This window comes from Pichia membranifaciens (assembly GCF_001661235.1).
Source record: "Pichia membranifaciens NRRL Y-2026 unplaced genomic scaffold PICMEscaffold_6, whole genome shotgun sequence".
NCBI classification, from domain to species: domain Eukaryota; kingdom Fungi; phylum Ascomycota; class Pichiomycetes; order Pichiales; family Pichiaceae; genus Pichia; species Pichia membranifaciens.
Window position 1 is genome coordinate 161,703 of NW_017566987.1, and position 25,453 is coordinate 187,155.

The 25,453-nt window shown below is 43.9% G+C and overlaps 16 protein-coding genes across 16 annotated transcripts; 6 read left to right on the forward strand and 10 right to left on the reverse strand.

The window, feature by feature from the left end:
* The first annotated feature begins 390 nt into the window (after positions 1-390).
* On the forward strand, positions 391-4,587 carry PICMEDRAFT_18031 (hypothetical protein). The gene has a single exon (XM_019161854.1). It carries the CDS (start codon positions 751-753, stop codon positions 4,510-4,512), a length of 3,762 nt encoding a protein of 1,253 aa, XP_019015728.1. The 5' UTR covers positions 391-750; the 3' UTR covers positions 4,513-4,587.
* Positions 4,588-4,697: 110 nt separating this feature from the next.
* On the reverse strand, positions 4,698-5,504 carry PICMEDRAFT_13289 (hypothetical protein; the record flags this gene model as incomplete). Its single annotated transcript, XM_019160039.1, has 1 exon — positions 4,698-5,504. The coding sequence occupies one exon, from the start codon at positions 5,502-5,504 to the stop codon at positions 4,698-4,700; it is 807 nt and encodes a 268-aa protein (XP_019015729.1).
* A 1,162-nt stretch (positions 5,505-6,666) lies between these two features.
* PICMEDRAFT_23562 (hypothetical protein) lies at positions 6,667-7,278 on the reverse strand (the record flags this gene model as incomplete). Its single annotated transcript, XM_019162313.1, has 1 exon — positions 6,667-7,278. A coding segment is annotated over one exon (612 nt), but the record flags the coding sequence as incomplete, so codon positions are not given.
* Positions 7,279-7,527: 249 nt separating this feature from the next.
* PICMEDRAFT_18032 (hypothetical protein) lies at positions 7,528-8,815 on the reverse strand. Its single transcript, XM_019161855.1, has one exon. It carries the CDS (start codon positions 8,716-8,718, stop codon positions 7,594-7,596), a length of 1,125 nt encoding a protein of 374 aa, XP_019015731.1. The 5' UTR covers positions 8,719-8,815; the 3' UTR covers positions 7,528-7,593.
* A 209-nt stretch (positions 8,816-9,024) lies between these two features.
* Positions 9,025-9,918, forward strand: PICMEDRAFT_74336 (hypothetical protein; the record flags this gene model as incomplete). The annotated part of the gene is made up of 1 exon (XM_019164738.1): positions 9,025-9,918. One exon carries the CDS (start codon positions 9,025-9,027, stop codon positions 9,916-9,918), a length of 894 nt encoding a protein of 297 aa, XP_019015732.1.
* A 74-nt stretch (positions 9,919-9,992) lies between these two features.
* Positions 9,993-11,186, reverse strand: PICMEDRAFT_74337 (hypothetical protein; the record flags this gene model as incomplete). The annotated part of the gene is made up of 1 exon (XM_019164739.1): positions 9,993-11,186. The coding sequence occupies one exon, from the start codon at positions 11,184-11,186 to the stop codon at positions 9,993-9,995; it is 1,194 nt and encodes a 397-aa protein (XP_019015733.1).
* A 552-nt stretch (positions 11,187-11,738) lies between these two features.
* Positions 11,739-13,193, forward strand: PICMEDRAFT_74338 (hypothetical protein; the record flags this gene model as incomplete). The annotated part of the gene is made up of 1 exon (XM_019164740.1): positions 11,739-13,193. One exon carries the CDS (start codon positions 11,739-11,741, stop codon positions 13,191-13,193), a length of 1,455 nt encoding a protein of 484 aa, XP_019015734.1.
* Positions 13,194-13,466: 273 nt separating this feature from the next.
* PICMEDRAFT_36750 (hypothetical protein) lies at positions 13,467-13,739 on the reverse strand (the record flags this gene model as incomplete). Its single annotated transcript, XM_019163035.1, has 1 exon — positions 13,467-13,739. The coding sequence occupies one exon, from the start codon at positions 13,737-13,739 to the stop codon at positions 13,467-13,469; it is 273 nt and encodes a 90-aa protein (XP_019015735.1).
* Positions 13,740-14,662: 923 nt separating this feature from the next.
* Positions 14,663-16,048, forward strand: PICMEDRAFT_36514 (hypothetical protein; the record flags this gene model as incomplete). Its single annotated transcript, XM_019163013.1, has 1 exon — positions 14,663-16,048. A coding segment is annotated over one exon (1,386 nt), but the record flags the coding sequence as incomplete, so codon positions are not given.
* Positions 16,049-17,268: 1,220 nt separating this feature from the next.
* On the reverse strand, positions 17,269-18,258 carry PICMEDRAFT_18036 (hypothetical protein). Its single transcript, XM_019161856.1, has one exon. The coding sequence runs from the start codon at positions 18,203-18,205 to the stop codon at positions 17,339-17,341; it is 867 nt and encodes a 288-aa protein (XP_019015737.1). The 5' UTR covers positions 18,206-18,258; the 3' UTR covers positions 17,269-17,338.
* A 165-nt stretch (positions 18,259-18,423) lies between these two features.
* On the reverse strand, positions 18,424-20,437 carry PICMEDRAFT_18037 (hypothetical protein). The gene has a single exon (XM_019161857.1). It carries the CDS (start codon positions 20,286-20,288, stop codon positions 18,525-18,527), a length of 1,764 nt encoding a protein of 587 aa, XP_019015738.1. The 5' UTR covers positions 20,289-20,437; the 3' UTR covers positions 18,424-18,524.
* A 359-nt stretch (positions 20,438-20,796) lies between these two features.
* Positions 20,797-21,914, reverse strand: PICMEDRAFT_174287 (hypothetical protein). Its single transcript, XM_019161599.1, has one exon. It carries the CDS (start codon positions 21,821-21,823, stop codon positions 21,218-21,220), a length of 606 nt encoding a protein of 201 aa, XP_019015739.1. The 5' UTR covers positions 21,824-21,914; the 3' UTR covers positions 20,797-21,217.
* On the forward strand, positions 20,856-21,113 carry PICMEDRAFT_36618 (hypothetical protein; the record flags this gene model as incomplete). Its single annotated transcript, XM_019163021.1, has 1 exon — positions 20,856-21,113. The coding sequence occupies one exon, from the start codon at positions 20,856-20,858 to the stop codon at positions 21,111-21,113; it is 258 nt and encodes an 85-aa protein (XP_019015740.1).
* Positions 21,915-22,006: 92 nt separating the features above from the next.
* Positions 22,007-23,575, reverse strand: PICMEDRAFT_74343 (hypothetical protein; the record flags this gene model as incomplete). Its single annotated transcript, XM_019164741.1, has 1 exon — positions 22,007-23,575. One exon carries the CDS (start codon positions 23,573-23,575, stop codon positions 22,007-22,009), a length of 1,569 nt encoding a protein of 522 aa, XP_019015741.1.
* A 256-nt stretch (positions 23,576-23,831) lies between these two features.
* PICMEDRAFT_74344 (hypothetical protein) lies at positions 23,832-24,317 on the forward strand (the record flags this gene model as incomplete). The annotated part of the gene is made up of 1 exon (XM_019164742.1): positions 23,832-24,317. The coding sequence occupies one exon, from the start codon at positions 23,832-23,834 to the stop codon at positions 24,315-24,317; it is 486 nt and encodes a 161-aa protein (XP_019015742.1).
* A 38-nt stretch (positions 24,318-24,355) lies between these two features.
* Positions 24,356-25,276, reverse strand: PICMEDRAFT_74345 (hypothetical protein; the record flags this gene model as incomplete). The annotated part of the gene is made up of 1 exon (XM_019164743.1): positions 24,356-25,276. The coding sequence occupies one exon, from the start codon at positions 25,274-25,276 to the stop codon at positions 24,356-24,358; it is 921 nt and encodes a 306-aa protein (XP_019015743.1).
* Between the last annotated feature and the right edge of the window lie 177 nt (positions 25,277-25,453).

A 25,453-nucleotide genomic window follows, 5' to 3' on the forward strand; every position in this document is an offset into this window, starting at 1 on the left:
TCTACATCACTTCTTCGGGCCGAGCGGTTGCTGTGAACGGTAACCCGCTATCTGTTTCTTATCGACACTACTGGTTTCTCACACCGGATGCACCTTAGCGGGTCTGGCCCTTGGCCCCACCGTTGTCCTCCTCACCCCATCCGCATTGTTACTGCTTTTGAGGCGTCACAAAAAAGCCACCTACCCCAGGTACTCGACAGATAAGTCCCGCGAAAATTCCTGCTACCACAGGTTTTGTTGGCGTCTAATTTGAATCGGGTAGAGCCGATGTCAGGCAGATGGTCTGCAGAACATAGGCCGATGATGGTCTTCGTCGATAGCCATTGTTACAATTGGAAAGTAGTCAGGTGGGAAGGCAAGAGGTCTGGGGGGGGAGGGGGGGAACAACCGTGTTGGGGTACTGTGGTCTTGATTTAAAGGGTTTTTTAGCGGGAACACTGGCGGGTTCGGGAGCTTGTGAAGAAAACGGGACGCCGGATCGGAGACAGGTCGGTAAAACTGTTCGATAACGGACTTCCGGCTGTGGCGGGTATTCCCTACACCTTATCGCTAGCGGTAAATGTTTCACTTCAAGTTCAATACAAGTCGGTCAGCTTTCTACTGTTTCCCATTTTTTGGTTCTTTGATTTATTTCAACTAGCTTTATGGTAGAATGTTTCTTCTGACGGGAAAGGAAACGGAACGCTGCTCAGTTACCTAGTGTTGTTTCCCTTGAAATCCACAAACCATTACATACAAACCCTTGAAAGAATGAGCTTTCAGAATATCAAGCGTGTGCTAATTGCCAACAGAGGTGAGATCGCCTCGAGGATCATCAAAACGTGCAAAGAGTATGGTCTCACATCAATTGCGATATACCCAAAGGAGGACATTGAATCTCTGCATGTTTCACAGGCTGATGTTGCAGTATTGCTATCTGGAATTGGTGCAAATGCGTATGTTGACATTGAGCAGATTGTGCAAGTGGCCATTGACAACGAGGCTGACGTGGTTATTCCAGGGTATGGGTTCTTGTCGGAAAACTCCAACTTTGCTGAAAAATTAGCTGAAGCCGGTATTGCCTTTGCTGGGCCTTCAGCTGATTCTGTTGAGAAGTTTGGTTTAAAGCATTTGGCAAGAGAGATAGCAGTTAATTCAGGAGTTCCAATTGTACCAGGTACGGAGTTAATCAATGATGTACAAGAGTTGGTTAGTGCTTGCAACGATATTGGCTACCCGGTTATTCTCAAGGCCACTGCAGGTGGTGGTGGTATGGGACTAAAGGTTTGTAATTCTGCCAGCGAAGTGGAGACAAACTTTGCAGAAGTTCAGTCGAGAGGTGCTTCCCTTTTTTCTAACACTGGTGTGTTTGTTGAGAAGTATATCCAAAATGGTCGTCATATCGAGGTCCAAATTTTCGGTAATGGTCTTGGCAACATTGTTACATTTGGTGAAAGAGAGTGTTCGATCCAGCGTCGTCACCAGAAGGTTATTGAAGAAACACCCAGCCCTTTTGTTGAGACGTTAGGAAAGCAGTACAACTTGAGAAAACACCTTACTGAGTGTTCAAAAAACCTAGCCTCTTCAATCAACTACAAGTCTGCAGGGACTGTTGAGTTTCTTGTAGATGACGAGACTGGAAATTTTTATTTCTTAGAAATGAATACCAGATTACAAGTTGAACATGGTATCTCTGAGATGGTCTACGGTATGGACCTTGTCTATTTTATGCTTGCCCAGGCTGATTGTGAGCTCTCGAACTCCGGTATTGACGTTGCTCTTTTGAAGAAAAGCTTGAAGTATGATGAGCAAGGAGTTGAAATCCCCAGTGGACATGCAATCGAAGTCCGTGTGTATGCTGAAAATCCAATCAAAGACTTTGCTCCTTCTCCTGGTATTCTCCACTATGTTGAATTTCCGGATCAAGGTCCTTCAAGTAAAGGGAACTACATTGTCAGAGTTGATCACTGGATTGAGACAGGAGGAAAGGTCTCACCCTATTTTGATCCTTTATTAGCCAAGGTTATGGTTTGGTCTCCTGAGAGAACTGCTGCCAACATCATTCAAGTTTTGAAAGATACCAAAATACAAGGCCCAATAAACAATGTTAAATATTGTATAGCCATCCTCGAAAGTGAAAGTTTCAGAAAAGGTTATACATTAACCAATTTTTTGAGCTCTTTTCTATTCGTTCCAAATTTAATCGAATTTGAAGAGTCAGGAAACTACACCACCGTCCAAGATTTACCTGGTCGTCCAGAATTAAGACATGGCATTCCTAGATCAGGTCCAACAGACGACTTATCTCTGCAACTTGCTAACATTATTGTAAGCAACAATGCTAACACTGAGGGTCTTGAATTTACAGTAAGAGGTCCGGTTTTAAAATTTCACTCAAATGCAATCATTGCATTTGGTGGTGCTAAATTTAATATTATGCTGAATGAAAAGGTGGAGGTTCCAATGTTTACGGAGCTTTTTGTTCCTAAAGGTTCAGTAATTGATGTTGGTGAAACTCAAGATAAATCGTCAAAATGTTACATGGCTGTAAGAGGTGGTTTAACCGGGGTTGCTGACTATTTGGGTTCTAAAAGTTGTACGCCAGCTTTAAATTTGGGTGGGCACCAAGGTCGTACTTTCTTGCCAGGTGACTGTCTAGAAATTGAAATATGTGATATAGATATTGACGGTTTTAAAACAGGATATGAGCTACCTACTGGATTGATTCCAAAGTTTGATAATGAAGAAGTTGTTGTCCGTATGATCAGTGGCCCCCATGATACAACAGACATTGCATCTGAAAAAGGTTTGGAGACTGTTTATTCCCACGCCTACAAAGTCAACTTCAATTCTAACAGAGGAGCAATAAGATTAGATGGTCCTGCATTTGATTTTAGCAGACAAGACGGTGGTGATGGTGGTGGTCATCCAAGTAATACACTCGAATATCCTTATCCTTGTTGTGGTTTGAGTACTGTTGGTTCTATTTTGGTTTTGTCTGGTGTCGACGGTGCCACCCTCTCAGGTTTTACATGTATCTCTGTTCCATGTGAAGTTGACTTCAGAAGATTCGGACAAGCTTCTGTCAATGGTACTATCAAGTTCAAACTCATATCTTACGATGATGCTATCAGATTGTTGAAGCTGAGACTAAAATTTTTAGAGATTGCCTCAACACGTCCAACTAAAGTTAATGATGACCTTTTCAGCAAATATGACGAGCTTGATTCTTACGAACCTATAAATTCCAAATTAGGCAGCTTTTTATATCGGCGTGAAGAGACAGAGGAATTGCCGCAAGTCACTTTTAGGCAAGGAGGTGAGCGTATGATTCTTATTGATTTTGGGATCACAAAGTTCAGCCTGTTCAATAACGGTCGTCAACATGTGTTTTCCATGGAAATTGAGAAGCAGCTTAAGGGCCAGTTTAATTCGATTGAATGCTCATCTGGTGCCATGTGTGTGACCTTCAATCCTCTAAAAATCGAAAAAGCAAAGTTGTTGAAGAAGCTAATTGACATTGAAGCCAACATATCGGCTATTGAAAAGTTAAAAGTTCCTTCACATGTTTTCAAACTACCTGTTTGCTTCAATCATAGTGCATTGGATCATTGTATCAAAAGATACACACATTCTCAAAGACCACATGCCCCATACTTGCCAAGCAATGCTGAGTATTTGATGAGAGCAAACTGCATTGAAACTTTTGATGAGTTCAAAAGTTACATCGTTGGAAAGCCAGAAGTTGTTGTTGCTGTTTCTTTTCTATGTGCTAATCCGTTGCTGGTGAACACAGATCCAAGGTCAAGGTTTTTGACTTCGAAATATAACCCTGCTCGAACCTCGACCCCCCAAGGTGCCATTGGCTCTGGTTCAGTCTCGCAATCAATATATTCCGTTGAATCTCCTGGTGGGTATATGATTTGGGGTATGACACTTCCAAGTTGGTATTGGGATACTTTCTGCCGTATCCATAAGAATCCATGGCCTCTAGAGAACTTTGATCAAGTTATATATTATGAAGTTGAGGAAGAAGAGTTGACAAATTTGAATACTCAATTCCTAACCAAAAGGTTAACTTACAAAGCAGAAGAAACAGAATTTGATTTCTCGGAATACTCTAAATTCTTGAAATCTATTGAGAAGGAAACCGAGGAACTTCAAAACAGAAAGAGAGAGGCCTTTGATGTTTTGGTAAAGGAAGAAGTTGAAGATCAAAAACTTTGGGCTGAGGAAAAGGAAGCGGCAAAAGCATCCAAATCTGCTGCTGGAGATTTGTTAAATAATTCAAATGCTATCAAACTGATTTCTACCATGCCTGCAAATGTTTTCAAGTTCAACTTTGAAAAGGGTGATACAGTTTCCCTAACTGATGTGTACGTCATATTAGAGGCCATGAAAATGGAAATACCACTCAAAGTTCTCGATAAGAAGGCACCAGCTGATAGTATGTATCGTGTTTTAGAGAATATTGTAGAAGAGGGGGACGTGGTCAATCCAGGTGACACCATTTCCATTTTGTTGAGAATTTAGTTTTTTTACATAAATTATTAATTCCATGTTTAACTATAATTATTAAATAATAAATAGACAACTCGCTACTTGAATAGTTATTGAAGGGAGAAGCACCGCAAACAGTTACCTAGAAGTAAAATAATTGAAAAGTTGTTTAAATGTCGCAAATGCTGTCTATAAGAGATAATTACTTAAGTATAGATCTAAGATCTCTTGGAATTTAGCAAGTCAATTGCCTTTCTTGCCGCTTTTATGTTCCCAAGAGCAGTTGGCATATCAGAGTGCAAACACAACATAAAAGGATTTTCACCGAAGTTCAAAGGGACATCCTTTTCATCAAAAGAGATAACCCTGTCATTAGTGCCAGCCTCGATTACAGAATCATAAATTATTTCAGGATTTTTAGGCCTAGACTTTTGAACAGAAACCAACTTGCCTTCAACACACCAGTCGATGTCGACATATAATTCCTGAATCAAATCGACGCCCATTTCCTTTGCGATTTTTTCGTATGTAAAGCTTTTGGCTCCAATTACAGGAACGCCAAAATCTTTAGCAGCTCTAAGAACTGCCTTCATTACTTCGACATCCCTTTCCATGTAGAAATAAAGCTCACCGTGTGGTTTGATGTGGTTTAACGGCATACCCTCGGCGTCCAAGAAGGCCTTCAAAGCCCCTGTTTGATACATAACCATGTTGTATATTTCTTCGGGAGAAATTTCCCATCTCCTTCTGCCAAAACCCATCATGTCAGGTAGTCCTGGGTGTGAGCCTACCTTCACATTGTGCTGTTTGGCCAATGTCACCATCTGTTTCATAATGTTATAGTCGCCCGCATGGAAACCACACGCAACATTGGCAACATCAATAAGAGGCATGATTTCAGTATCCGGGCCCATTTTGTATTTCCCAAAACCTTCACCCATATCACACACTATCTCATACTTGGACATGTATTTGGAGTTCAGGTCTGCCGAACCGACCAATTGAGACTCCACTGTAACTGTCATTATCGTTTTTTGTTGTTCGTTGGCTAGTTTGTTCCTTGTGTTTGTTCAGACTGTAGAATTAAAACTATTTCTTCGTCAAGCCACAATTGTACCTAGTAAGAATGCTACAGGGTATTCAGCAAATAGTCCACACGAAACAGCTCTACTGCCAATCGGTGCTATGGGACCGTGACATATCTATATGCTGACTATCAGGCGAACCTATTTGCTCCTTATCTGCTGGTCCCATTATCTTGACTTTTGGATATTTTTCTTATCTGCTAGCGGCTTCATCTTGTTCTCAGCACACAGATCTCTCTAGTGTTTGGTAAAGCAGCTGGGTGCCGAGGTCCAATAAGAATGCTTGAAGTACAGATAGCAGTAGCCAATATAACGTCCCGATTACGCAGGTGTCACCTCTGCCGGGAAACCCAGTGAATTTCCCGGCGGGAACGTCTGTGATAAAAAGCGGCCTATCAGTTACTATATAATTTCTGCCACTTAGCACAGACGGCCCTGCAGTCTACGGCAGAGGCGTACGGCTGCGCCCACAAACCACAGAGAACTTGTTCTGGCCGCTTAGGCTAGGCGTGGGAAGTTCTTAGACAGAATGCCAGACAGCATTCTTTCTCTAGGCGGAGGTCACAGTATCCCCGATTGGCGGCCGACTAGCGGCCCCCAAACAAGTAGATAGAGAGGTAAAGCCACTTATTTAGGAAAATAGGCAGCCAGAGTTGTAAACTTCAAACGCTGCGTTGCCGAGACTTATCCGCTAAATTATTTTCGAAAAAGGAAACTTGATACACTCATCATACTCCGTACATCCTTGTGCTTGTTTCAGCGCTTATGAAACTCCCAATATACTGGATCAAAAGCTATGATTGTAAGGCTATTCTACTTACTCGTACATAGTCTTTAAGTCCACGCAGCCTTGTGAACTGACCAGTAGGAACAGAACTGTTTGCAACAAGACTGTTGTCGCGGCACAACACAGTGTTCTGTCGTGCGTCTTTGCCTAATAAATCTTAGTCTAAGGCAAGGACTATTTCTTACTCTTTCTTCTCTTCCTTTTTCTCTGCTGCTCCTCCTCTTCATACTTGGCTGCAATAGCTCCAAAGGCTGCGCGGTGGCGGTTGGCATTGCCAGCTATGAGCGCCTGCAAGTTTGCTAGACTGCCGTCCGGCTCCCCAGTCTCCTTCCTCTTCTTCTCAACCTTCTCTGCTGCTTTCTCCTCCCGACAACGCTTCCTCTCCATCTTTTTCACATTTTGATCTCTCTTTAAAACATATGTGTTCCATTTTGGAATGCTTTTGTCTGATATTTCTCCCTCGTCAATCAGCTCTTGGCAGATTTCAAACACCCTTTTCTCTTGCTCGATTGTAAACTCTAGATGTATCACTACCTCAAATAACTTTGACATGTCTCCCTTCAGGGCAACAAGTTCTTTCTTGATGTCTTCTCTTTCCTCTGCACTTCCCTGATATTCCTCTCTGTCTTTGTCTATCATTTCTTTACTGATCGCATCGAATTGAGTTCTGAAGTAGTCTGTCCAGTCGAAATCTTCTGCTTCTGCATCGTCTGCTCCAGAGCCTAGGTTGATCACACCAGTCCGGTCATATCTCGCTTTCTTTTTGGAATCACTGAGTACCATGTAAGATACCTGGACACGATCGAACTCTTTCCGGAACCCTGTGTTTTTGTCAGGGTGGTACTTCAAACATAGCTTGTGATATGCTCGCCTAATATCTTTCCCTTCACATGCCGGATCAACACCTAAAACCTCATACGGGTTGATCCCTTCCATATCGTCGTCGACTGTCATATGCTTGAAGCTTTGTTAGCTGAGAGGGCCTTTGTTCTCGACAACAAGGGAGAGAGAAAGACGCCAAATAGTCGGATTTTTAGGACCATCACTAGCATGGTCCGTTTTTCATTCCGCGTTTTACACTTGTGACACAAAACCGTCGTATTCTCCTTATCGATTACTCTCCAGTTAGTGTTTCCTTAACTTTGTCAGGATTAACATGTTTATTTCTATATATTTACATCGTTCTACATTTGTTTGCGAATCGCACGAATAAACCCATCCAATAAGGAAATCACTTTGAGCCTAGATTCTTGCAACTGGTCCACCAGGAGATGATGCAGTTCTTGCAGTCAATACCTCGACACCGTCTTCAGTAACAAGTAATGTGTGTTCGAATTGGGCACTCGCCTTACCATCTGCAGTAGTAGATGTCCATCCGTCAGGCCACATCACATCACGGTAAGAGCCTAGATTAAGCATAGGCTCGATAGTGAAGCAGATACCAGGTTTACAGGTTCCAATTGCCTTGTTTTTAGCATAATGTGGAATGTCTGGCTGACAGTGGAATAACTCTCCAACACCATGGCCACAGTATGTTCTAACAACGGAAACGTTGTTGGCGTCAGCATGCTTTTGAATGATGTTTCCAAATTCACGGACAGGAGTACCTGGTTTGACAGCTGCGATGGCATTGTTTAGGGATTCACGGGTGGTTTCAACAAGACGAACAAGATCTGGGTTTGTTCTGGCTTTCTGCCCAACATAGTATGTTTCATTCAAATCCGCATGGAATCCGTCCTTGTATAGAGACACATCAATATTGACAATGTCTCCATCTTCTAATTTTCTTTTATCTGGAATACCGTGACAAATGACTTCGTTAACCGAAGTACAAACTGCCTTAGGGTAGTTGAAATAGTTTAAGGGCGAAGGATACGCTCCACGCTCGATTGTTGCTTCGTGAACGATTCTGTCGATCTCATCGGTAGTAACTCCAGGTTTCACAGCAGCACCTGCCAAATCCAGAACTTCTCTACCGAGCTTACAAGCATGACGCATCTTTTCAATTTCGTCTGCATTTAAAACTCTAATCTTGTTGGTACGATCGTTTTTCAGCTCCGAAATAGGCTCACCATTCAAAGCGTAGTCTGGCCTTTTGATACTTTCCGGAACCGCACGTGTTGGGGTGAGTGGGTATGCTGGCTTGACAGTACCACGGTAGTCGTATTCAGGGAATGGGTTATAAGAGTCAACACCTGCCTTTGCATGGATAGCTTTATGCTGGGAAAAACTTCCACGGAAACATGTGGAATTGCAAAAGTATTCATGCAGCCCCGCCTTTAAGCAAATTGGGCATTTCAGGTTTGAGGTGGTAACTTTACCGCAGTTTGGGGCAGCACAATGTCTTTGAGTAGCTGGAGCAGACATCGTCTTTCTTAGTGTATTTTCTTATCCGGCCTATGCACCTTAACGCTGCCTTACTGTTCGAAACGGTTGAACGGGCCAAAAAGACTCTAATCTTACGAAGATGTGTGTATAGTAAAACAAGTAAGGAAAAGAAGGCGATTTCAAAATAGACCGCCGTGAAAAAAAAATGTGTTTTTTTTGTTTTTTTCTCTTCATCATACTCTATTCCACCATGTTTAGCCCTTGGATCGACCCGATTCATTCGCAAAAAGCATACTTTAAGACCACGTGTATAGTGAAGACGAGCTCAAACGAGAAGTAAACGCTATGCCAGTTGATTTGACGCCGATAAAGGGCTTTCTGCCGTTGCCTATAGCGATTCCAGCTGTGGCAAATCTCCCACCTTCAACACATCTCTGTTACATCAAGCCACATATGAGTAAGGACCCTAGCGAACAGGCCGATACAACTAAGTCTTTGTTCCTCATCAACCCACTTCCTTTGTGGACGTTGGATAATGTCAAGAAGTTGTTCCGCCAGGTTAATAATGCCTCACATATAGAGAAAATACTTATTCGTGAAGCTATAGATACTTCTCGGGTTTCCTCCAACGGGTCTGGAGTAAATTACGATTTGCACATCAATCTGAGCAAACTTACGAATGAAGACTACGGATGCGAGCTAGAAGAGAGCGAAAGGTTACCATTTGGAAGCAGTGTCATTACATTTTTGGATCGTGATGGATTGGAGTTGTTTTTGTCAAGCGTGAAAAAGATAAAAAAAGCTTTGGAATGGGATGTGACAAACTCCAGCAGCGAAACAGGATTACAGAGATACACAAGGATACCATATGTAATAGACAGGAAAGTCGCAGAGAAAGAAGTGGCGAAGACACTGATCGATTTCCAGCAACGCGAAAAGAAAGCGGAAGTAGAGGTCCAAAATATGAGAGAGATTGTCGACGAAGATGGTTTCACGTTGGTGGTGGGTTCACAAAAGAAAACAAAAAGTGACATACTTGGTTCCATGAAAAAACTTTCTGATTTAGAGAAAGACGAAGCACATGTCAAGAAGAATAAGAAAAAGGAGAAGAAGGACTTTTACAGATTTCAAATAAGAGAACGTAAGAAGCAGGAAATGAATCAACTTCTATCTAAGTTTAAAGAGGATCAAGAAAGGGTGAAACAAATGAGACAAAAGAGGCGCTTCAGACCATATTAGGTGACGTAGCACGAAAGTTTTTAACGTACAGAATATCTTGATATAGTAAACAACATGGATTACTGTATAAAAGTTTATAATCTTCCGCCAGGAGTTTCGTAGTCTTCAGAATTCACATATCCCGTGTCATCAGTATCTTCCACTTGACGAAGCATCATGGAGGGAGACAGTCCAAGTTCGCTAAGTTCTTTGAAAACAACGACTGGTTTTTCATCGTACCTTAGAACACGTTCTTTGTCACCACCGTAGCAAATAATGAGAACGTAGTTGCGCCACTCACTTTTGTCAAGTTTATGGCTTCGCATAGCTGCTTGCAAAATCTTGTAGCATGGGTCCTCAGTTTTAGCCCGTAGTTGTTTTAAAGTATCTGTGGAAGCGGGTGTTGCAGGTGGAATGCTGCTACTTGGATTGGCTACCTCCGATTGTTGTGACGACATACGTTTGAAAGAACGGGAAGGAACCAGATTCGGTGATGACGAGTGTCCATGCAATTGGGCGAGATGAGATGAGCTTCTATGCGGTAAGGGGGTTGGCTGAGTCGATGCTTTCTGTGGGATTGCGCTCGAAGACATAGATTTGGGGTATAGTGGTAACGGAACCTGCTCGGAAGACATTGAGGAAATTGTCTCCGACGAACTGGCTCTTCTGTTTGCGATAAACATGCTTCTCGAAGGTGATGCTGATGGAAGTGCCGTACTTTCATACTTGACGGATTGAGTGTGGAGCGGATTCGGAGAATGTCTACCAATTGGAGCAGGTAATGGCTTCTTATCCTGTATCTCTTTCAAAACAGGTAGCATTTCTTCTCTCAACTTGTTGATCCTCGTCAAAAGTGTTCTGTACTCCTTGTTGTTCATTCTCTCCTTGTCGGTGCTGTCTTCTCTATCGCTCTCACTATAATCTCGCTCTCGTCCTGACATTTTATCAATCAATTGAGAAGACGTCTCCTCTACAATACCCTTCGATACATTTTTGATAAGAGATGTCGATACTACAGCTGCCTGAAGTTCGGCTAGAAGCGGATGCTCATTGTTCAGATTCAAAGAGCTTAAGTGTGGAGTTTTCTCGATCAACAACGTGCTGATGTCGTTGAGGAGTTGTAGCCGTTGTCGCAAGTTCGATATCCCCATATCCTTCAATTCTTCTGAATTGAGCAGCGGGAGCGTCAATCCAGTGATGTTGTGTACACGGAATGTCTCCAATACATCCTCCGGTTGCTGTGAGTTTTTCAACCACAACAAAACCTGATCATTTTTCCAGGACAACATGAATCTCTTGTGCTGATGCGCTGGGTTCGTTCAAAAAAGGGTTGCAAGTCCAATTGTTCCCGTAAAGAAGCTCTTAATTATATACTTTACTTGCAACCAGTTGCCCGTCCGTTACTTTGACCAACTGGATGCGATCAATTTTCTTGGTCAGGCACAATCAGTCTTGTCATCTCCTTCTCCATCGCTAAATTTAGACCGATCCCCAGCCTTTTGGGTCTAGACCCGCTCCTGCACGGGACCACGACAAAGTTTTGTGTCGTGCAACATGATGCACAATTTAATCGGTTTCCTAATAGGGTAACTACATTGTCTGTGTTGACATTTATCTGCTTCGGGTAACCTAATTGAGCAGTTGATTCTCCGTCAACAGATTTTCGTTTGATCTTCTACTGGGCCCCAACTACAAGTGCAGCCAAGTTGGCACCTGCTGTCAAAAACACTCGTTTCAGGATTACTTCCCCAGTTATTTGTGTATTTTGTTCCCTACGTGTTGACCTCGTTCTTTTAGTTCTTTTAGTTCTTTTGTCTTGTCCGGCAGCTACTTAACAACCAATGCTCACCGACATTTCCAACCTAAAGGTGCACAATAGTGCCAGCACAAGATCAGGAGAAGAGCTGCATCAGCATATTCACCCAGCTGCCTTGAGACCGTTAAGGATTGTCAACCGGAGAGCTTCAGGGAATTCCACTAACGAAAACATGATGTCCATGGGCAGGGGATATCCAAAAGCGGTCGGTTCATATGGCAGTGGCAGCGGCAGCAACAACTGTGCTAGAAACACAGGTTGCTCTTCTTACACTAGCAGCAACAAAATGCTTGAAACACCAAACTATAAGTTTCCTAGAATCTACGAGCATGAGACAGATATTCTATTTCCATTTTACACTTGCAGATTTGACACAGATCAGAGAACCATGAAGATGAACGAGATGAAAGTTGACTTCACCGCCGATGTTAGCATTCATAAAAACATTACGAAGAAGTACTCCAAGCCAATAGAAGTTAACACCCTTGAGCCTAAAAGGTTGTTTATGAAGAATGCCACGCAACAAACTGCAGCAAGCTCTAATATATTCTTCCGCTGCAACACCACCACCAGCAACGACGACCCTATAATGAATTGCTTCGTCCATATGAAAAGGGAGAATCAGCTAAGGTTTGGCGATTTTGTTCTAACTATCGGAAAAGATGGTTCTGTTAGCAGCATACAAACACCGGAAGAGAAAGAAGGCGATGCATTTTTGCTTGGCAGAGGATCTGCAAAGGAACAAGACTTCAACGATGAAGTTTTGTATGCAAGCGACGAAGGAGAGGGCAGCAGATTGGAAAACTCCGATCTTGATCTCACCGAAAGCGAAGAGTCGGATGTCGAGCTTGACTTGGAACTGGAATTGAGGGAGGGGGCAGATGATGGGGATGAAGAATTGATGGAGGGAAACTCGTCTATCATCAATAGCTCGTTAATTTCCCAAGGCGTTCCTCCGTGCTCTATGAACAATATGCCGAACGGGTTGCTGACCAACAACAAAAAGCACATGCCGGCTACGGCGCACATAACGCTATCTCCCGTGAAAAGAGTCATGGCGAACCACCCGCATAACGTCGTCTCCCCATCGTCCCCACAGAAGCAGGATCTTCTTTTTAGAACATTGAAGAACAAGAACTCTCCAGTTAAAGCCCTGAAAAGCCAACGTTCGGGAGTCAACCTCACACAGGTGAGCAAGCCAAAGAAGAACAAGCACACAAATTACGCAAAGTGGGACAACTCCATGACCATTAGTGCCAAGGCAATCATGAAGATGGTCGACGACAGCTTGGTTTCGAGTGACACCGAGCTGTACAACCATTCGCACAGCTTTGTGGCAATGAGGAGCTTCAGCAAAGGCAACCAGGCGCATGCGAAGGAAGATGGTCTCAACATCAACGCGGCAGACCTCATCGGTGCGCTAAGTGGAGAGATGGACAGCCCCCTCACGCGCAGAATGAAGGAGTTGAAACTGCAGTAGACGGCAGGTCTAATGCAAAATGCCAGTGATTCCCCCTAATAGGTTACTTTCTTATTTTTGATCCTTGAGTTATTTATCGGATATTCGTGTAATTTTATAAAATTTTAGTACTGCAAACAACAATGCATATTATGTTACAAAGAAGAAAACGTCCCCTTGCCCGGGCCTCAGCGGACGGAGCAGTGCTCGACTATAGACAGAGATGGTGGTAGTGGCGGCGGTGCGGTAGACAAGTCCGTCCGAGCTGGTCTGACTTCACGACAGGCGACATTTCTAGTGCTGTCTCTTCCCGACAACAACAAAACCAGGTTCTGACTTCCTCTCCTCCCTCATTTGCACCTTGTCCTTGTACACAGGCGAGAGCTCGACCTTGACAAGCTCCTTCACGCGTGCAATCTGACCCGCCTGCTGTGGCGAGATCTTATGGTACACAGTCTGATTTCTTCTCCGTAGCCCAAGCGATTGAAGGGTCTCCTTGTATAGCTTTGGCAGCCCGATGGTCGATCTGAGCTGGGTGACCTTGAAAAACTTTGGTGCGGCAGACATGGATTATGTTTCTAATGACCTTGGTGTCTCTGGCTATGCTCTGTTGCAATAACTGGCGCTTCTTTCTTTCTCCGGACTCCAACCAGTCTATCTTCAACACCTTTTCCTATGGTTCATGAAGCCGTTTCCTCGGTGGGGTGAAAAAATAAGAGACCTGCCTCGGCACCACGCGCACACAGGGTACCCGGCAGATGTGCTGCTAACGTAAGCACACATTTACCGGCTCGGCAAAAACTGGGAGGAAAAAGAAGGATTGAGAGCTCAGCGGTTGTAGGAGCAGAGAGGCATTATTTACATGTTGAGGACGCCCTGACAAATAACAAGCCGGATTGTTCTGCTGATTAGAGGACTCTTTGAGGTTTCTTTTGTGGTACTGACAAACAACCACTACCAGCTCCAGACACAGCATACCACAACCGACACGCTCACATCTCTTGGTTCGTCGAACGCCCTCCTCCAGGGGTCAATTATCTATCAGTCACCATACATACAAACACAGTGGTAGTGTGTGTTTTTCGTCAGCTACGACACAACATCTGCATACCATACAAGGACCGCTCTTTGTTTGCCATTGTCGTTGACATTGTCACGGACGGCTCGTACTTCTCCATCCAAAAACTCAAGGCTTCTGATTTTTCATTTTTCCTTGCCGTTTTCTGCATAGCATTCTATTGTCTGATATTCTTTTTGTTCTTTCTTCATAACACATATTTACAGTACACTCTTCCTTTATTTCATTTCACTTTATTTCATTTCAATTCTTCCCAGCATTACAACTGTATTTACATTTTCCCAATTTACTACTCTGCATTTACATTTCCTTTATACTATTACTATTTTACCACTATTACTACTACTTATCAACTGCCTATTGATCCATTATCACATATTTTGCATACAGCAGGACACACTTCTCGCATATGATGCTTGATCTTTTTAAAAATATTATCAACAGGAAGACAAAGGAGCAGAAGGACCTGAAGGAGGTTAAAAACAACAACAGTCAGAACGGCGACACCACTTCTTGTCCTGACTCAGGCCCTTCCATCTCTCCTCCTACTGAAACACATTACGAACGGTCTCACCATAATCCGGACTCAATCAATGTGCTACTTGAAATTCACCCAGAATTGGCAGACTACTACACCGAACTCCATACTCGTTATCTTCTCTCCGATAAAATAGGCGAAGGGGCGTTTTCTTATGTCTACAAAGCGTACGATTCCAAAGATTCCCGTTACCTAGCCATCAAAATCATTGATAAGTCTAACATGAAGCCAGACCAGATCAGCTCAACATTAAAGGAGGTTGCAATCATGAGACATTTGAACCACCCAAACATTGTGAAGCTGTATAACTATCAGAATTCTTCAGACTCGAAATACTGCTTTCTATTTTTGGAGTACGTTGCCGGTGGTGAAATCTTCAATCAAATCATTAAGTACACATACTTTTCCGAAAACTTGACTCGCCACATCATAAGACAGGTTGCTTTTTCTGTGAAATATTTGCATGATAACGGCATAGTCCATCGCGATATTAAGCCTGAAAACTTACTCTTTGAGCCTTCGACGTTTGTGCCGAGGTCGAAAGAAGACCAACTAAAAGCACGGAGGAAGTCAGATGATGACAACAAAGTCGATGAAGGGAAATTCACCATTCAAAATGGAGCCGCAGGAATAGGTATTGTCAAATTAGCTGACTTTGGTCTTTCGACATTGTTGCAAACATCTAACTCTTTGGCCAAGACTCCATGTGGAACTGTGGGATATACTTCCCCTGAACAACACATGAATGTAGGATATGACAAGAAGGTCGATATGTGGGCGCTTGGGTGTGTACTGTACACAATGGTGGTTGGTTTTCCTCCGTTCTACTCCAACACTCAAGACTCAAATGATATAACCGAAAAAGTCATGAAAGGTGACTACCAGTTTTTAAAGCCTTGGTTCGATGAGGTTTCAGACGGTTGCACAAACTTGATCTCGAACCTTTTAACAGTTGACCCTGCCAAACGTTATTCAATCGAAGAACTGCTTTCGGATCCTTGGATAAACATTGGTTATGAAAGTGAGAAAGGGGTAGATTTGACAAGGTTGTCATCACCGGCTGACGATGCTCCCAAATCAACTTATGATAACGAACTATACAAGGCATTCAGTGAAGATTTGATCAACAATTCTAACGTTGATGATTATTTTGCAGGCCATAAAATTACCTCTGATGAAGGTCAGATTATGACTCCTAGAGCCGAAGCTATAAAGCTTGTTTTTGATACCGCTAAAGATGTCCAGAAAACTGTGATACCTTTGACTGGCTCGAGTAGAAATGCTGATGTGATCGATACAATGTGTTTGAGCAAACCTACAAGATATATTTCCAACACCGAGAGTATAAGTGATCTGGAAACTGAATCAGATGACGATTCTAGCTTCAATGACTCACAGGCTGAAAATTTGAGATGTCATAGATTCAGTGCACCAGTCAACAACAAATCTAATCATAGGAGCGAATATGATGAAAATGATTCTTTAGACTCTGAAGAGATAGATGAAGATACAGACGATTATCCGATAACTTTGACTTCACTTACCAAAATTAAAAGTCCGATGATGGTGAGACGAGTAAATGCTGTTGAGTTGTCCACCTCCTCATGTCTCTCTCCTGTTCATAGTCATGGTACAACGCTGACACTGACAACCCAAGCTAGTACCAGAGCCCCTTCTATCAAGTCACTCAAATCTTTCAAATCTTTCAAATCTACCCAATCTACCCAATCAGCTACTGAAAAGGAGAGAGGAAATGATAAGAACTCAAAAGGTAGTCCAGAAGTTGAGACAGATTCTAGCAATGTTTTGCATACTAGAAATGGCAGAAAAACCTCTATTTCATTCAACGTGAATCCAAGCATTCGGTCTGGTTCGATTACCTCCAATTCTTCTCACCTTTCAGACCTTTCGAACTCAAGTGTGACAAGTGCAACAAGTGGTTCTTCTGGACACCTATCTAAGATTGGGTATGCTACCCAGCTAAACGAAGTGAATGAAATTGCAGATGCGAATAACAGTGACATTGGTCCCAGTGACGATGAAGGTGAAGAGTATGGCGAAGAGGAGTATAACGATGATGATGATGATGATGATGAGACAAATGTTGATATTGATAGCCACAACGAAACCGAAAACGAGTGGGAGGACAAGACCCCGTTAGCTGGCTATGGGGCAGGTGCTGCTCACTACTTGCACAAGTTGAGTCACTCAGAATTTAGGTCCAAGTGCCAAGCACATACTCCTTACGTTTTCAAATGCAAGAAAAAGTACGAACCTGAAGACGGTTATGCTGGAGAAACAGAATCTCCGGAGGATGCACCTAAGGGTAGCCCTTCAGGTGATCACTTCGAAAATCAATCTTTGGAGCAAAGGATGCTGGAGCATGGTGTGGTTAATCTTAAACTCAATTCTTCTACTATATTAAGTAGAAGAAAACTGAAAACCGAAAGAATCGAATAAGATATATATAAAGCAACTATGGGCAAATACTTTTCTGGTTTTCTATTTATAAAATTTATTTATTTTTATTAGGGTATTAAAAATCTATAGTTAGGGTAAAGCCAATCTAATAGAATTGTTTATGATCATATCATCAAAAATTGTGACACTCCGATTTTCAACTATTTTGGCATTAGCCAGATCGTTCTCAAAGTATCGTTTCCGTCCTTCGTCGTAGGAGACAACCAAGCCAGACTGCAAATGTCTCAAGGCTATCCTATGTGCAGTTTCAATTTCATTTCCGCCACGTATGTGGGCAACCAAAACGGTGTTTTTACTTCCATTTTTGTTTTCTGTTGAATCTTTCACCATCTTAGAGATTTGGGACCACGGATCAATGTCGAGCATCAAATATAAGCCTTCAAAAACCACCACTTTGGTTTTCTTCGAAACATAAATACCTGGATTGACTGGGTCCTTTGTTGCATGGTCAAAGTCCGGTATGCTTAGAGCGGACCAGGTGTCATCAATAAGCAATAGTTCCACAAGTCTGACAACTAAGGAGGCATCAAATGACTCTTGACATCCTCTTCGACGTTTAAGTTCTTCATCTAAGACACAAAGAGGCAAATGAAACCCATCCATTTTGAGGTGGGTGGCAAACGGTATCTCCTCGCTCTTTGAGCCAATACTTGACTCTTCGTTGTACTGGAATATTTGTGTCTTTGCTTTCCCTTTGCCTTGATGTATTACTGAGGGTTGCGAGGGCACCGAAAATCTTTGTTGACTGCTGCAATTCTTCCTTTTAAACTTTGCATTCAAATCCTTGGTCAACAACTCTGCGGAGGTGCTTTTCCCAGATCCTGGTGCTCCGTACATGAGTACTATAATCCTGGATTCCTGTTGTGACTTATCCTCTTCCAATTTCTCCAATATTCGGCTGCTGAGAGCAGTAACATCACTAGACTCAAGCGGCATTCTCGGAGCCTAAATGGACAGCTGCTCTACTGGATGCACAGCTTGCCTTAGCCAGAGTCGATTGCTATGCAATTGTCGAAGGAAGGTGCCAAACACCAGTAAAAACCGCCTGATTGATAACCGTTCTGAATTATAGGTCCCGGCTCTCTGTACAGCGAGCGACTCAGCCGCAATGGGAAGCATGAAGGCAACGCATAATAGTTGCCTATTCGGGTATACCACGGATTCTTTAATATATTGCGGGATTAATCTACATAAATTATGTTCAGAAGTAGAAGAAGAAAAGACTAATTAAGTTATCGTTGAGTTTTCAGGGAAATCAAATATCAAGCAATTTCCAGAGTCTAATCTTCCCCTGCTCATTACCGGTGGCAAGAAAACCGCCACTTGGAGCAAAGGCAACAGAAGTGACTTTTCCAAGTGGAGTCACACTGGTAGGCCAGTTCTTGAAAACGTTACAAGATGGCAAATGCACCAATCTCAATGCATCTCTCTTTGCTCTCGATGCAATACAAAGGACCTGCGAGTCGTGGCTAAATTCCAAACTCGAGATAGTCGTCGTAAGGTTGTCTATTGACTTTAACAGTCTGTTGTCTTTCAATCTGTCGTATACGTTGACGAACCCTGTATTACTTCCCACAGCCAAAAACCTGTTGTTTGGAGAAACCCTTATTCTTGTGATACCTATACCTGTCACATCTGTCCAACGAGTGACAATGTTGTAATTGGACATGTTGAACTCCCAGATTTCACCAGTCTGATTGACTACTATGAGTCTGTCGGATGTGAATTCAAAGTCCATGAGGGTGCCTTCCACCTTGAAGCCATGCACCCATTGTGCAGTCGCCACTGAGAGAATGTTCACCCATCCTCCGTTACCGGCCAAGGCGATGAATCTGCCATCCCTTGACGCTTTGAAGTGTTCGAAAGAACGCTGTCTAATTTCGTGTCCGTACATTCTTGTGACCTTTTCAATCACCCCCAAATCAATGCTCCATTTGAACATGTATTTACGTCTACCGCCAGACAAAATCGTCGTTAATCCAGAATCTGGGTTCTTCAAAAAGACACAATTCTGGACAGGAGATTGTCTAAGATGTAGTGATGTGATCAGGCTGTTGTTTTTCCCATCTATGTGGTACACTCGCAAGGTTCTGTCAAAACCACCGGTGAGCAATAGCGGCTGTGTTGGATGAAAGCTCATTGACTGAATGGAAGATTTGGAGAGTTTAGAAATATTTGCGTCGACAAGACGGTCGATGTTGAGGTGTTCGGGATTGAGCAGCTTGGACTTCTCATTGGTTATGTTGTATGTCTGGTTCTGGGCAAGGAAGTCCATAAGAGGGTTGGAAGATGCCGATATCACCTGACTCTTCGAGGTCTTCACATCATCGTATAGGCCCTTGCCGGTGCCGTCTTCCTCATCATCGTCCTCATTCTCCACCTTGTCATCTTCGTACTCATGGGTTGCCCATTCGGGGACCTGGTAGATGTTTTTGTACTGGACCTTCAAACGGTCGATATACTCCAAACCGGGTATGAATCTTTCCTCTTCCGTCTCTCTTAATTTCTTGAGTCTGTCGACGGAGGTCACGTCGATGACAATCCTTTCATCGTCTGAATCTTCCCACAAATCTTCATCCGACGATTCTTCCGATTCCTCGGCATTTCCATCGCCCGTCTCTCGATCCACATCCATCTGGTCCGAGTCCGCCTCCGAGTCATTGAAGAAGAGCTCGTCGTCTTCTAGCTTCCCCATTTGTTCATCATCCTGCTCGAGGTCTTCGTCCTCACCATCGTCTATCTCATCGAATCCATATTCCTGTTTGTTTGCCAATGTGTCTAAAAACTCGTCAGGCTCAGAATCTGAGTAATTGAACGGGTTGATGTCATTCGTGTTGAAATCTTCTTCTTCTTCATCCATGTACAAGTTGTCGACGTTCTTGAGGTTATTGGCAAACCCGTCAGCGTCACCGAACACTAACTTCTCAAGATATAGCTCTTCCTCGTCTGGGGCTGACACCTCCACCGGCTTGTTGTTCACCATCACAGTGACTAGCTTTGCACCTTCTTCGGTAGTCATTCTTGTAGGGCTGCTGGTAGGTGATATCTGCTTCTGGTTGATGTGTTGGCTCTGATCTCCCCCGTTTCTTTGTTTAACATGCAACATATCTATCTAGTTGAGTGAAAAATTTATTGGAAACAAAAAAAAATAAAAAAATTCTGGAAAATGAAAAAAAATAAAAAAAACCCTATCTTCCGTCGGTCGACGTAAAATGGGCTATACACGTTGTGCTATTCAACAACATAGAAGAGGGGCTAGGTGTGTACAGTGTCTACGGTCCAGAGCCAGCACAAGAGTTGTGCAGTAGATGCACTCCTTCACAGCAGTTGTGCTCGGAAATCTGGTGCATCTCCCGGCAGAAGCAAACGAGCCGACTTTTCCTCTAAGAAAATAGTGCTGTGAGAAAAAAACCTGACGCTTAGCGACAAAGGAACATCATAATAATAATCATGATACACCCACTTCAGCTGAGGTCGATGGAAGGAACGGGGCGGTGAGAGGTCTGCTTGTGAGACCGAGAAAGAACGCCAACACCCACCCACTGATCCACGCCCAACTATGCATTTCACATCTATCGCACGCAACATGTTGAGCAACAACGGCTACTACGAGCCCCACACATACAGAATGTCGCCTGCGCTACTACGTGCACGTCAGCCATACTTTGTCAAGAACATGATTGGCCTTGCCATTCTCATTGCGGTTCCGGTTGGAATTTACACCTACACGTACAACTTCTTGAACCAGGACGACTTTGACGACATTCCTATCCCGCCATTAGACGAAGACACGATCCACCAATTGCAGAAGGAATACGAGGAAGAAAAGAAAAGCGCTCTATGAGGAGACCCGTTTACGTATATAACCTACTATCTGACGTGTACATATATAGTTTTAATAGCGAGTTGAGCTACTTGACTTCCAGAGAGCTGCGACACGTGCGGAAGCTATCCACGCCCTGCGTTGGCCTTCTCCCTCGCAATCGCCATCTCCTTGGCGATCCTTTCCTTGTTCTGGTACATGATTTTCTCCTCGTTGTTGAGGTTGAATTGGATGACCCGGTCCAACCTTCCCGCGTTGGAGTGGCCCGCCTCCCGGTGATAGACAATATCGCCTATTTTCGCTTGCCGTTCTGCATTTAGCCGTCCTGACTCCAACTCCTCCTGGTTATGTTTGTAGAAGTCACTCATATCGAGCTCCGCAACTACAGCATCCTTGGGTATCCCCAGCTTGTCCTTCACCCCCTTTTTTCCCGCCGATTCAGACTCACCACCATCAAGCTCACCATCATCACCTGTAGTCGAATCTATTTCGACTTTGTCGTTCAAAACCTTGCTGATGGCCCGGCTAATTTTACCGCTTCGGTCATCAAGTTTGCGCCTTTTCGACTGCTCCGTGCTGTGCAGATGAAACACCTTCCGTATGTCAATGTCAATACTTGTCACCTCTTCTTCCTTTTTGTTTCCGCCATCTATAGCGTCTTCATCATGACGTCTCTTCTTTGCATTCTCATCGTCGGTATCTGAGTCCGAGGAAGAATACCCTAAATCCATGCCCTTCCTAGAATCCAAGTATAGTCCTCGACAATGCAATATTTCTGCAATTAATTGCTTGGAGGTCCAGTAGGTGGTGCAAAGCTGGGTTACAAAAGATGAAAAAACATGTCGGACGGATTTGTGTCACGTGACTTTCCATCATTACATATCTGCTGCTGTACGCTACGCTGTACAACACGGTTAAACAGAAGCCCTGGAGATCTTGTAGAAAATCTCTCTTAGAATGTTTCTAGACTCGTCTACTTCGTCATCATGAACTTGCTGGAGTAAATCTATGCGATTTTTCGGGGCATACTTGTAGAGTTCTCTGGCGAAAGGCTGGAACTGGTGCTCGTCCAACATCTGAAGTCCGTCAGCTTGGCATTCAAGTTTCTGGTCACACCAAAACTTTTGCTCAGTCAGCGAAGGTAGGTGCTTGCCACCGGACCAAACTCCAGCTACTGCGATGGCACTGGCTTCCGCCGTGAGGAAGAGAAGTGGGTTATGGGCAATACCAATGTAGCATAGGGTAGGCTCACCAACCGTAAAGGTGTACAGATAAGCGTTGTCGGCCTTTGTGAGTGCATAGTTTGACTGGCCCTTCTTGCCGGAATAGACACGAATGTAGTTGCTGTCTCTGTTCTCGGGTATATCGAGAAATGGATAGAACAAATGGTATCCTGTAGCAAAGAGGATTTTGTCAAATCCATGGACAACTTGGCCATCTTCAAACTCCACACCATCATCTTTGGTGAAGCGTTTGATACGGGCACATCTGTGGAAACCAGCACTCTCATCGTTCAAAATATCACGCATCCACTGGCCAGGAGCGGCTTCCCTTGCGGGCTGCACTGTGACCTTTGGGGAGTTGAATGATAGCCAGACCTCCTTGCACTTCGGAATCATGTACTGAAGCAAATCTACAGCACTTATGCTCGACCCCACCAGCAGAACCTTTTTGTTCTCGTACGCGTCGGTATTCCTGTAGGCTTTGGTATGCGAAACACAGTCAGGGTGGTTCACAATAAATCTATCCATGTTCTCGACATACGGAATGAACGGGATGTTGAACCGCCCAGTGGCAATGAGAACTGCATCAAATTGCTCCGTATACCATTTCTCTATACCATTTGCGGTGTCGAGCTGAACTACTACCAAAGTCCACTTGTTACCCTTCTTGTAAACTTTTTCAACGCTCGTGTGCAGCCTGACGTGCCTTTGCAGGTCATTCGCATCTGCAAACTTACCGAGATAGTTTAGGACATCTTTATGTGTGATGAAAGGAGCATAAGGGTTTGCACTCATATCGGCACCACTGTCGATGTCGTACCCCGACGAAAACCGCATTAACCTATCAGAGACATTGGTAAAGAGGTCATCATACACACCACTCTTGTTCCATAGTGCTCTGCTTTTCATCACTCCAGGGGCAATGGAGCGAAGAAGTGGCTCTTCCACAGAGGTATGCAGCAGTTCCTTCTCAAAAGGAGGATCCAAACTCGGTCTAAGATTTTCAGGTGTAGAGTAGCTCTCCAGATCAGCAGGAAAAGCGGGGTCGGTACTTTCCGAGTAGTTCCACGTTCCACCAATGCTGCCGTTCTGCTCAAACACAACAATCTCCCGAAAAGCTGGATCCACAGGAATCTTGTTCTCACTTGTCCGAAAGCTGTTGATCGAGGAACTTCCATCTTTCGCTGTGTGTAAGAACTCGTTCAACACTACCAGTCCACTGGGACCGCTACCAATGATGGCAATTTTGTCAACATTCATCTCCGACTAATGCAGCTGCAAAACTTCTCTTCCTTTTCCTCTAGTTCTAGCCCCTGTGGGGTTCTCCACAACTCGTGTATACAGGCATCATCACCCGAAGAACAGGTTCCGCCGCACGTGACAAGAGGAATGTTGATAATTTATATTTTTTTCTCCGTATCTATAATTTTTCATCTCTCCATGACTTACAAGCATCTTGTGTATGCCCTCATTAAAGTGTTGTAGGCAAGCAAAGAGGTCTCATTGAAGCTCCGCCATGCTCTGTGATATTTGTTTGAAAACGGAGGCCAAATACACGTGCCCGAAGTGTTCAAGCAGGTATTGTTCGTTGGCCTGTTTCAAGACAGCAGCACATGTGGAAAAGGATGATATAGCTCTTAAGAAGCGGGCGGAAACCAGCGCCAAACCAGCTGAAGGAGATGCAGAAGTCGTTGTGAAATCAGAAACGGAACAAACCGATCAGATCGAGGATCCAATGCTTGCGATGCTAGTGAAAGACCCTCAATTTCAAGAATATATTTCGTCACCGGTATTACAATTTCACATCTTGTCTTTAATTGAGATTTTGAATGATGTTGGTCTTACCAATGAATACTCCAAGGATGGACGTGTTGAGATAGCAAGCCGGAAACTCAACGGCTTGCGAGAAGGAGGAATAGAAGAGAACGAGTATGTGGAGGAGTTCATTGGCTGGCTGCTGAACTGGATGGACGAATATAAGGGAAAGATCGCTTCAGGCTGATTAAATAACTAGGGCTTTGAGAAGCATACACAGAGGAGTTACACAATAAACTTGTTTTTTGGCACACCTTGGATGTTCAGATCCCCAAGCTCGATCCTGTACACAGCTGCGCCGTTGTCGTTAGCGTCGGGCTCGTCGCCCTCACCTAAATCGGCACTCGTGACGTATAGAGTCTTGAAGTCCTTGTCACCAAAGGCACAGCACGTCATGTTTTTGGACGGAAACTTCCACTCCATGTCAATCTTGCATTCGGGGGTCACTCTAACTACCTTGTTGCTGCCCCAGAGTGCCACATAAAGGTTCCCGTCCTTGTCGATGCAGGACCCGTCTGGGGTGCTAACACCGGAAAACCATGATTCTTTAGAGTCAAGATCGATTTCAGCTGTCTCAGGATCATAATTGTACTTGTAAATAGTCTCCTTTAATGAATCGGTCCAGTACACGATTTTTCTTGACGAATCCCAGTTGATGCCGTTAGGAATGCCAGCGCCGGACCAGAGCTCCTTGAGCTCAGAATCTTTGTTCTTCAACAGCCACATGCTTCCCAAGCTTTTTTCTTCGGTGTCGTCCATCGTGCCGACCCAGAAAGACCCGTCCGGCCCAACAGATCCATCGTTTGATCTCAACTGTGTGCCCTCAGCAATATTCCCATTGGGAAACGCCTTGACGTTTTCCACTTCACCCATCGCAAGGTCGAGGATGGATACCCCGTCTTCCACTCCGCAGATGAGCTTATTTGGATCAGACGTCAACCCAATCACACCAACAGAAGCGCTCACGACGTAGCTGTTTGGAACCCCAAGAGGTGTATTGGCCGCATTTGGGGACACAAACACCGAACCAGCTGGTATGTCGATATAGTAAAGGGTGTCTGTTCTCTCGTCATAGGTGATTCCTTCCAAGAGCTTGCCGTGGGGAATTATATGAGACAAATTAACTGCAAAGCTTTGTTCCACCATTGTTATCGTAATCGTTATCAGGTATCACACGTATTTTCTCTCTTTGTACGTTTTAAATCGAGCAATCTGAAGGACAGTTCTGGCACAATGCTATTGAGGGTTTGGATTGGTGTAGGACATACGAACCATTCGACACCTGTCACCTGCAAACAGCTATTAGAGCCGTCTCCTTCTCTA